The sequence below is a fragment of the Grampus griseus genome (genome assembly GCF_964374135.1).
Source record: "Grampus griseus genome assembly, chromosome: 3".
Classification (NCBI taxonomy): Eukaryota; Metazoa; Chordata; class Mammalia; order Artiodactyla; family Delphinidae; genus Grampus; species Grampus griseus.
Genome location: NC_139019.1, coordinates 94,535,527 through 94,547,618, shown reverse-complemented (window position 1 = coordinate 94,547,618; position 12,092 = coordinate 94,535,527). Strand labels below are relative to the sequence as shown.

Below are 12,092 nucleotides of genomic sequence, written 5' to 3'. Positions count from 1 at the left end.
TTTCATTGATCTATATTTCTGTTTTTGTGCCAGTACCATACTGTCTTGATGACTGTAGCTTTGTAGTATAGTCTGAAGTCAGGGAGCCTGATTACTCCAGCTCCGTTTTTTGTTCTCAAGATTGCTTTGGCTATTTGGGGTCTGTTGTGTTTCCATACAAATTGTGACATTTTTTGTTCCAGTTCTGTGAAAAATGCCATTGCTAGTTTGATAGGGATTGCTTTGGATCTGTAGATTGCTTTAGGTAGTATAGCCATTTTCACAATCTTGATTCTTCCAATCCAAGAACACGGTATATCTCTCCATCTGTTTGTATCATCTTCAATTTCTTTCATCAGTGTCTTATAGTTTTCTACATACAGGTCTTTTGTCTCCTTAGGTAGGTTTATTCCTAGGTATTTTATTCTTTTTGTTGCAATGGTAAATGGGAGTGTTTCCTTAATTTCTCTTTCAGATTTTTCGTCGTTAGTGTATAGGAATGCAAGAGATTTCTGTGCGTTAATTTTGTATCCTGCTACTTTATCAAATTTATTGATTAGCTCTTGTAGTTTTCTGGCAGCATCTTTAGGATTCTCTATGTATAGTATCATGTCATCTGCAAACAGTGATATTACTGTCATGTTTTTAAGTTGTTTTTATGGAGTTAGATCCCATACTTCTCACATCCATCTTATACCGTACATATATCTTGCACACAGTAAATGAAGAGGTACATATTTAAAAATTCTCATAGCTAGTAACGGTATAATATCACCCTAATGAAAGAGACCCCAAAGGTGTGTATTTATTAATTGGGGTTAGTGATTATGAACAACGGTCTCAGGGAAGGCCAAGTTCATCTTGCAAGATGTACTAGTGGAACATGGTCCCCTAATATTCTCAGTAGTGCTGTAACCAATTTTACCCTCAGGAAGATATTTCAGAAAAGGTCTCCTTACATCTTTAAAATGGCCAAAGACAACCTATTAGCCATTCTGTACAGTCTAGGGCCATCTGAGCGACTTGTACTTATCAGGAAAGGAAAGAACACAAGATGTTTTTTATTTCACTTTTTCTAGTACCTCTTTTATCAGGTGACTAATCAGACCTTGATGAACTGAGAAACTGGCCTTTAGCATAAGTATTCTCTGCAATGGTTTCCAAAGGTCAGAAGTAACTGGTACAAAATATAGTTTTGGAGTACACTGGTTTATGGAGTCCTTGGTAATAATTGTTTGGAAAGCTTGGATGAATTGGAATGTTATAAGCTCTAGTCATTAGTGTTGGAGGAACCATTTATTTTACATGCAGAGAATTAATTGTCAAAATTTACTTACCAGAACTCAGATGTGTAAAGCAATCTGTCCTATAACTTCATACTCTGGAACCCATATTCTCACTGATGGTAGAGGAAAAGAACGCAAGCTTGCCAATTACAGGTTACTCATCGTTACTGATTTTAAAGCAGTCTTGTTTGGGGGGATAGTCATTTAAAATCCAAATTCCCTTTCAAGTCTCTTTTATTTCATAAGGGCATGAGAACTAAGAAGCTTTCTCCTACACCCAGATGCCAGACTGGGGAAGGGCAGAGAAGGAGGAGACCTCTTGACAGGAGAGGACATCTTGGATTTGCCATATTGATGTGACTGCATTCTCTTGACTGGTATGACTTGTAAACCATTCCTTCACAACAGTCAAGGCTCAGCAGTTGCCACTGATAACATGGCACTCATCTGGGCTCTTGCTCACATGGCCAGTCCTCTGAGTCTGGCTGCAACTCCCTCTGGACCACACCTTGCACAACCACTCCACAGCATTCACTGCAACACATTTACTTTGATCCCTGGCATGGTGGCCCCTCTTTAGCTCCCTAGTCAATGTTCTTATCCCATGTGCAAAATTCTAGATCCTCTTTGACCTCAAATAGATCACAAGGAAAACATACACAATCCAGGGCCCATTGGCCTAAGCCATTTCTACTCTATGAATTAGAAGCCACCCTGGTTGCAGACCATGCTAACCATAAAGGGAAGAACAAGGATCTTGCTCTGAGATCTTCTTCAGGCACTCTTTTGGTAATTTTGTTGTATCCTCCATTTTCCATTATGTTCTATCCAGTAACAGGTAATGTCAGTGTTTGACAAGATCCAACACCTATTTGTGATTAAAAAGAAAAAAAAAAGCAACTCAGAAATACTGTGAATAGAGGGAAACTTCCTCAACTTGATAAGGAACATATACAAAAAAACCTCCACCTAAAATCATACTGAACAGTGAAAGGCTAAAAACTTTCTCCCTAACATTAGGGAAAAAGAATGTCCACACTTACCACTCTTGGTCAACATAGTGCTGGAAATTTCAGCCAGCAAAGTAAGGTAAGAAAAGAAATGGCAAATGGATTGGAATAGTAGAAATAAAACTGTCTCTGTATGCAGATAACATGATGATCTACATAGAAAATCCCAAGGAATCTATAAAAACAAAACAAAAACTCCTAGATCTTGCAAGTGAGATCACCAAGTCCTAGGACACAAGATAAGCACACAAAACTCACTATTTCTTTGTAGTAGAAACAGATACATAAAAACTAAAATTAAAAATACAATACCATTTACAATTGCTCAAATAAAATTAAATACTTAGGCATAAATCTAATAAAACAGGTATAGGATTTGTATGTTAAAAATGCTAAAATGCTGGTGAAATAGATCAAAGATTTAAATAAATGAACAGATATTCTGTGTTCATGGCCTGGAAAATTCAACATAGTAAAGAAAGGCAAAAAAAGAGTGGAAGACAAAAATGGGAAAAAGAGCAAGGGCAAAAAAATAGAAAAGAGTAACAGATATGATATATATTAATCCATTATATCAATACCAATATCAGAAATGAAAGAGGGGACATCACCACAGATACCATGGACATTCAAAAGATAATAAGGAATACTATGAACTAATTTATGCCCACAAATTTGATACTTTAAATGAAAAGGACCAATCCTTGAAAGATACAATCTGCCAGAACTCACACAAGAAGGAACAATCTGAAAAAGCCTATATCTATTAAAGAAATTGAATCAATAATTAATAACCTTTCAAAACAGAAATCACCAGGCCCAGAGGGTTCACTGGTAAATTCTACCAAACATTTAAGGAATACCAATTCTCTACAATCACGTTCACAGGATAGAAGCAAAGGGAATACTTCCTAACTCATTCTATGAGGCCAGCATTACCCTAACACCAAAACCAGAACAAAACATTATAAGAAAAGAAAACTACAGGCCAATAGCTCTCCTGAACAGAGACGCAAAAATCCTCAACAAAATATTAGCAAATCAAATCCAACAACGCATAAAAAGAATTACATATCCCGACCAAGTGGAATTTATCCCAGGTATGCAAGACTAGTTCAACATTCAAAAATCAATTAATGTTATCCATCACATCAACAGACTAGATAAGAAAAATCACATGGTCACCCATTAATAGATGCAAAGAAAGCATTTGCCAAGATCCAGCACCCATTTACAATTAAAATTCTCAGTAAAGTAAGAATAGAGGGGGACTGCCTAATCTTAATAAAGGCCATCTACAAGAAAATCTACAGCTAACATCATACTAAATGGTGAGAATTTGAAGCTTTCCACTAAGATCAGGGACAAGGCAAGGATGTCCCCTCTTGCCACTCCTTTTCAACATTGTACTGGAAGTCCTTCCAAATGCAGTAAGTCAAGAAAAGGAAATAAAAGATATATTCATTGGGAAGGAAGAAATAAAACACTCTTATTCACAGATAAGATGATCATCTGTGTTTTCTACAAAATCCAAAAGAATTGACAAAAACCTCCTGGAACTAATAAGCAATTATAGCAAATTTGCAGGATATAAGGTTAATATACAAAAGTCAATTTATTTCGTATATACCAACAGTGAACAAATGGGTTTGAAATTAAAAACATAATGCCATTTACATTAGTGTCCCTAAAAATGAAATACTTAGGTATAAATCTAACAAAATATGTACAAGATTTAGATAAGGAAAAATAGAAAACTCTGATGAATGAAATTTTAAAAAGAACTAAATAAATGGAGAGTTATTCCATATTCATGGATCTGAAGACTCAATATTATCAGCGTATCAGTTCTTCCCAACTTGATCCATTGATTCAGTGCAATCTCATTTAAAATCCTAGCAAGTTAAGTTTATGGATTTGGACAAAATGATTCTAAGGTTTATAGTGAGAGGCAAAAAAACCAGAATACCTAACACAGTATCGAAGGAGAAGAACAAAGCTGGAAGATTTACACTACCTGACTTCAAGACTTACTATAAAGCTAAAATAATCAAGACAGTGTGGTATTGGCAAAAGAATAGACAGATCAAGGGAATAAAATAGAGAGCCAAGAAATAGACCCATAAAAACATAGTCAACTAATCTTTGACAAAGAAGCAAAGGCAATACCATGGAGTAAAGAAAATCTCTTACTGGACACCCACATGCAAAAAAAACCTGAATCTAGACCCAGACCTTACACCCTTCATAAAAATTAACTCATAATGGATCATAGATCTAAATGTAAAATGTAAAATTATAAAACTCCTAGAAGATAACATAGGAGAAAACCTAAATGATCTTGGGTATGGTGATGTCTTTTAAGATAATACACCAAAGACATGATCGATAAAAGAAATAATTGATAAGCTGGATTTCACTAAAATTAAAAAATTCTGCTCTGTCAAAGACAATATAAAGAGAATAAGAGGACAAGCCATAGACTGGCAGAATATATTTGCAAAAGACACATCTGATAAAAGACTGTTATCCAAAATATACAAAGAACTCTTAAAATTCAACAATAAGAAAATAAACACGGACTTCCCTGGTGGTCCAGCGGTAAAGAATCCGCCTCACAATGCAGGGGACGTGGGTTCAATACCTGGTCAGGGAACTAATATCCCACATGCCGAGGGGCAACTAAGCCTGCATGCCACAACTACTGAGCGTGCCTCAGCTAGAGCCTGTGTGCCACAAACTACAGAGCCCATGCACCCTGGAGCCTGTGCGCCACAACTAGAGAAGAGAAAACCCTCATGCCACAACTAGAGAGAAGCCCATGCACCTCAACAAAGAACCCGCATGCTGCAACTAAGACCTGATGCAGCCAAAAATAAATAAAATAAATACATAATAAATCTTAAAACAAAAGAAAACAAACAACTCCATTCTATGTATGTTAACTGAATCACTTTGCTGTACAGCAGAAATTAATAACATTGTAAATCAACTACACTTGAATAAAATAAAATTTAAAAAAAGAAGACAAACAACTCAATTAAAAAATGGACCAAAGACTTCAGCAGATACCTCACCAAAGAAATTATACAGAAAAGCATATGAGAGGATACTTCACATCATATGTCATCAGGGAAATGCAAATTAAAACAATGAGATACTTATTAGAATATAGGCCAAAATCCAGAACACTGACAACATCAAATGCTGACAAGAATATGGAGCAAAAGGAACCCTCATTCATTCCTGATGGGAATACAAAATGGTATATCCACTCTGGAAGACAGTTTGGCAGTATCTTACAAAACTAAACATAAGCTTACCATATGATCCAGCAATTATGTTTCTTGGTATTTACCTAAAGTAGTTGAAAATGGATGTCTACACAAAAACCTGTGCACAGAGTTTATAACAGCTTTTTTCATAATTGTCAAAACTTGGAAGCAGAAAAGATGTCCTTCTGTAGGTGACTAGATAAATAAACTGTGGTACATCCAGACAATAGAATATTATTCAGCACTAAAAAGAAATGAGCTATTGCAACATAAAAAGACATGGAGGAACCTTAAATGCATATTGCTAAGTGAAAGAAGCCACGCTGAAAAGGTGATATACTGTATGATTCCAACTATACAACATATGGAAAAGGCAAAACTATGCAGACGATAAAAAGATCAGTGGTTGCTGGGCAGAGTGGGTGGGTGGGAAGATGAATAGGCAGATAGCAAAGGATTTTTAGAGCAGTGAAAATACTCTGTATGGTATTATAATGATGGCTATAAGTCAGTATACATTTGTCCAAACAGATAGAACGTACACCACCAAAAGTAAACCCTAAGGTAAACTATGAATTTGGGGTGATTATGATGTGCCGATACAGATTCATCCTTAGTTAAAAAAAAGTGCCATTCTAGTGAGTGATATTGATAATGGGGGAGGCTATGCATGTGTGGAGGCAGGGGATATATGAGGAATCTCTCTACTTCCCCCTAAATTTTGTTGTAAACCTAAAACGCCTCCAAAAAAACCCCAACAAAGTCTTTAAAAAAAGAATTCTTAGACATTACACCAAAGGTATGTTCTATAACAAATACCAATAAATTGGACTTCTTTAATATTAAAACTTTTGCTCTCTGAAAACCTGATTAAGAAGATTAAAAGACAAGTTACAGACAGGCAGAATGATATTTGTAAGCCACATATTTCACAATGGACTCAGATGTAGATTATATTAAAAAAAAATCCCAGGACGCCACTGTAAAAAAACCATTCAGCGGGCTTCCCTGGTGGCAGAGTGGTTAAGAATCTGCCTGCCAATGCAGGGGACACCGGTTTGAGTCCTGGTCTGGGAAGATCCCACATGCCGCAGAGCAACTAAGCCCGTGCGCCACAACTACTGAGCCTGCGCTCTAGAGCCCGCAAGCCACAACTACTGAAGCCCACATGCCACAGCTACTGAAGCTTGCATGCCTAGAGCCCATGCATGCTCTGCAAGAGAAGCCACCGCAACGAGAAGCCTGAGGCACCTCAACGAAGAGTAGTCCCCACTCGCCGCAACTAGAGAAAGACTGCTCACAGCAATGAAGACCCAATGCAGCCAAATAAATAAATATAAAATAAAAAAACAATTCAATTAGAAAATGGAAAAAAGACATGAAGAGACATTTCATTGAAGTGATATACATACAGATGGCAAATAAGCACGAAAAGATGTTTATCGCAGCAATTGTTAAAATATGTAAATTTCCAAACCCCACTCAAAACTCACTGCTCTGGAAAGTTTTTGCTTTTAAAATTTTTTAAATTGTGGAAAATATTGGGTTGGCCAAAGAGTTCCTTTGGGTTTTTCCATAACATCTTATGGAAAAACATGAACGAAAATTTTGACCAACCCAATACACAAAACATAAAATTCGTCATCTTAACCATTTTTAAGTATAACGTTGAGTGATGTTAAGTACATTCACATTGTTGTACAACCAGTCTCCAGAACTCTTTTTATCTTGCAAAACTAAAACTCTGTACTCATTAAACAAAAACTCCCCACTCGGGACTTCCCTGGTGGCGCAGTGGTTGAGAATCCACCTGCCAATGCAGGGGATATGGGTTCGATCCCTGGTCCGGGAGGATCCCACATGCCACGGAGCAACTAAGTCTGTGTGCCACAACTACTGAGCCTGCACTCTAGAGCCTGCGAGCCACAACTACTGAGCCCATGTGTCACAACTACTGAAGCCTGTGCGCCTAGAGCCCATGTTCCACAACAAGAGAAGTCAGCACAATGAGAAGGCCACACACTGCAACGAAGAGTTGCCCCTGCTCGCCGCAACTAAAGCCCGCACACAGCAATAAAGACCCAATACAGCAAAAAAACTCTTCACTCCCCCAGTCCCTAGCAACCACAATTCTACTTTATGTCCCTATAAATTTGACTACTTTAGGTCCCTTATATAATGTCCCCGAGATTCATCTGTGTAGTAGCATATGTCAGAATTTCCTTCCTTTTTAAGGCTGAATAATATTCCATTGTATGTATAGACCACATTTTGTGTCTTCCCTTCATCCATCAGTGGACATTTGGGTTGCTTCCACCTTGTAGCTATTGTGAATAGTGTTGCTATGAATATCGGTGTACTGATCTGGAATTTCTGAGGGTGTGCCCCTGGAATCTACATGTTTAATAAGCTCCTTTAGTGTTTCTGATGCACATTAAAGTGTGAACCACTACTCTAATGCAGGATTTTCCAAAGTATAGATGGAGAGGGATTTTTGGTAGCCCTCAGACAGACTATTACATAGATCAGACTCACACATGATAAAGTCAGTCCTTTCAGTTTTATGAATCATTCTGATTAGGTCAAGAGAAAGCATTGCTTTGGTGTTATTTATCTTGAACATCTAATTCTAATTTCCCTTTTTTAAGAAAGAGAGAGCAGCCTTCAGATTCAAAGCCTTCAGATCTTTCAGCAGACAATAATGATCGCTAGAACTTATTAACAATGTTTTGTTTTTGTTGTATTAGTCTGTGCCATTCCTTTCTATAAATTTCAAATGGTTTTCCGTCTATAATAATGGTATAGAGTTGCTTTTCAATAAAGCTACTTAACATTTTTGTTTAAATCAAGTAACTTTTTTAGCAAATAATATGGCCACAGATATTGAATATGGCAAAATCTGAAAATAGTCATATGCCAGTGAATGAAGTTTGGGAAATACTGCTTAGAGGGACATTAACATTTGGATCTTGCTCTCAACTTTCCACACATGGAAGATGCACATGTCCAAGGTATCCAGTAGATGGCTCCTATATGGCAGAAATGTGAAGTCACCTGTCAGGTAGAGAAAGGCTGAGCACAGGTAGAAAGCATCCCCCGCAACCTCTGAAGCTAGCAAATCGTAACCTAAACCTTAGAAGTGTCAAATAGTGATGCTCTTTGTATTTTCTGGATTGACCTTCTTTCTCTCTTCCGTTAGAGTTGAGTAAAATTATTTAAAAACATTAGCCTGTCTGGACTGTGATTAGAGACCATCAAAGAACAGAAGTAAACATGTTCCAACCACTGCAGCTGGAATTACAGACACCCCAAGAAAAATGTGAAAACATTGGGCAATTTCTCTGCATATAGAAATCTTCTTAGAATCGTATCTACCAGGAATGTGGCAGCTTCCACGTTTAGATAACAGGATAATTTTACCCCAAGCTAATGATAGTAGCCATCACCGCACAGATTATATGCCAGTCACGGTGCCCCCCTTCCCACTTAATTCTCACAACATTCTAAAGGTTGACACTTATTACGTCTATTCCATGAATGAGGTAACAAACTCAGAGAGGTGAAGAGACTGGCTCAAGTGACACAGCTCAAACTCAAGCCTGCTGGGCTTCCAAAATCTGCCTCATCACAAGTCATCATTTTGTTCAGGTTCTTTGTGACCTTGGCTTCAAGCTCAGCTGCAGGTTTCTCTTCTTCCTGGTTTCAGAAGCAGAGACTCAGAAGAACAACTTCCAGGCGACAGCTCCTCTCAAGATGCCACAGTTCTGGGGCTCCACGTAGGTCTATGAACATCTGTAGGACTTTATTAAATTTTCTGCTTATTTGAATTTGAAAGCTCTCAAAATATGGTTTCTAGTTACTACTAGAGTTGGCAGCACAATAGAAAAATGGAAAGGGACTTTCATTTCCCGTGTTTGCTAGGACAGTTTGTCCAGGCCAAAGACCCATTAAGACAGGAAGAAGGAAGAGATGGTGAAGAGATGAAGATTTGCTAACTGACAGCAGAAAACACTGTCAGGTAGCTGTGCAAAAAAGCATCCTTTTCTCCCCCTCTGAAAAATCCTGCACCTTAACAATACACAGTTATTTCAAAAGGTTTCCACAGCCCATAAGTCCAGTAACACATTATACTCATGAGAAACTTTTCAAAACTGTTTCTCAGGTATTGATGCATTTTTGAGAGAAAAATCAAGCATACTGTCCTTAAAAACAAAAGTTACAGATTACGCTTCCACTTAGGCCAGCTTATTAAACTTATTTTAAACCCCTGAAGTTTTGAAAATAGTGCAGGAGAAGAGTTAGGGGGTAATTTAGTGGGTTTCTTTCCCTCAGAGAACATCTGAGAACATTTTCTTTAATAATAAAGGGCAAAGTACATGCAGTTGTGTAAACCGCAAAGGCTCCACCACTGCATGAGCGAAGCAGGAGCTCACCAGTTTGAAAAAAGAAAAAAAAAAGACCATTTCCCTAGCGCTCGCCGGGGGTCAGTAATGTGGTCCCAGAGCGTGGAAAGAGGCAATTCTTGGGCTGGAAACATTCCGTGTGGGAGACACTATCGCAAACGAGTGTAAAGAGAACACATGTACACTATGTGAGCCTGCAGACTCAGAGCGGAGGTCCCTTGTCATCGCTTTTACTTTTTTTTTTTTTTGAATCCCGAAACTCTGGCACATAGCCGGTCAAAGAGCGGGGAGGGGAGGGGATGCCCCTGCTCACCCGCAAAACGACACGCGGGGCCCGGGCAGGGGGTGGGAGGGCAGGAATGAAAGGGGATTCTGCAGTTTTGGAGAACCTTAGCAAAAAGAAAAAACTATGGAAACTAACAGCCGCGACGTAGGTCTATTTGTTGCAAGAGCAGCACTTACGGAGCGCCCAGGCAAAAGAGAACACGAAAAGCGCAGAGAGGCGCTGGGGAGAAACCGCAGAGCGGCAACGGTGCTCTACCCCCGTGCTTATCCAACTCTAACGCGGGTGAATCACCCGAGGAGCTCCGGTAAACGCATATTCGGATCCCCTTGGTCGAGGGTGGGGCTTAAGAGTCTGCATTTCTAACAACCTCCCAGATGTTACGTTGGTACCGCGGACCAGCAACTCAAAGTTTTTGACCAAACTTTGAGTAGCGAGGGGTTTGCTCGTTGCCCTAAGTAAATTCTGGGTTAGAGGACAAAGGGGTTCTCTGAAGAGGAAAATAAACTTTTGGGGCAGCAGCGACCTTAAAAGGGGCAACGATAGAAACGAACTGGATGGGCAGGGATGGGGCTGAAACCTGGCCAAAGGAAGAGGGAAAGGGAGGAAGGAGGCGCTCACCCTCTGACTCTAAAAGAAAACGTCGCGAAGGATGGGGTGGGTTTCTTTGCGAAGGGCAGGAGACGCGCACCTAAGCACCTGAACCCGCAGTCTGCGCGCGGGGAATGCGGGGCGGGGGCCGAGGAGGCCAGGGCCGGCCTGCCCTTACCTGCGCTCACCCTGGTCCGTGTAGAGATTGAGGAAGAGTCCCTCCCTGGTGTCCTGGTACACCGGGCCGGAGAAGCTGAGCTGCAGCTCATAGCGGCTCCCGGGCTGCAGGGCTTCGCCGAGCTCTAGCACCATGTACTGCATGTCCAACGCGAACCACACCTCGTCCACCAGCACGCGGCCCACGATGGCGTCTCCGGCGTCCGGGGACAGTGGTCCCCGCACCTCGGCGCTTTCACAGTCCAGGAAGAGGCTGTGAAGCAGCAGCCGCGCCGTGGCCGCGATGCAGCGCACGGTGATGTTCACGCGGCCAGTGAAGCGCAACGCCGGCGCCGAGAGCTCTTCTGGCCTCAGACGGGGCCACAGCTCCAGCTCATAGTGCAGCGGCACGAGCCAGGGCGGCAGGCGCAGCTGGTCCCAGGGTCCCGGCGGTCGCCAGTTGCGCGGGGTGGGCGCCACCTCCGTCTCCAGAGTGGGGCCGGGCTTCGGGGTCCGCGCCGGCTCCTGCCTGCCTGGCGGGGAGGACGCGGCGTGCGGGCCCCCGCGGTCGTGAAGCTCCGACGGCGGGACGCGCGCGCAGCGGCCGTACAGGGCGGCGAGTACGGCCAGCGCCAGCAGGAGCACGGCAGCCAGCCCGGCCAGCAGCAGGGCTACCACGCGGCTCACGTAGAAGCCGGAGCTGGAAGGGGGTCCCATGGCCGCAGCCCGGGGCTGGGGGTGAGGTGAGAGCCCGGCGGCGGCGGCGGCGGCGGCGGCGGCGGCGGCGGCTCAGACCCCCGGCCTGGGTGCTCAGTGATGGGACCCCCGCCCCTCCTCTCTTGTACCGTCCCTTCCTCCTCCTCGAGGAGCCTGGGAGACAGGAGAGAGCTGTTGGGACCTCGGCTTCCCCTCCCAGCTAATCAGATCCAGGTCCCTGCCTACCCACCCCCGCCCCCGCCAGGGCCTGGGGAAGAGGCGGACCTGGAGCAACTGAGCGCGCGCCCCTTTGGGTCTGAAGGGAAAGACCTCGCAGAGGAGCTTCCAGAGTAGGCGCAGGGAGGGGACGGTAGGACCAAACTCGAATTTGGGCACCTCCGACGGGGGTGGGT

The 12,092-nt window shown here is 42.0% G+C and overlaps 1 protein-coding gene across 1 annotated transcript in view; it reads right to left on the bottom strand.

The window, feature by feature from the left end:
- Positions 1-11,700, bottom strand: part of LVRN (laeverin) — a gene marked incomplete at its 5' end in the record, with an annotated part of 86,562 nt that extends 74,862 nt beyond the window's left edge. The window contains one exon of the mRNA XM_082650895.1: positions 11,006-11,700. Within this exon, the coding sequence (XP_082507021.1) occupies positions 11,006-11,700 (695 nt within the window). The remainder of the gene's footprint in view (positions 1-11,005) is intronic.
- Positions 11,701-12,092: the final 392 nt, after the last annotated feature.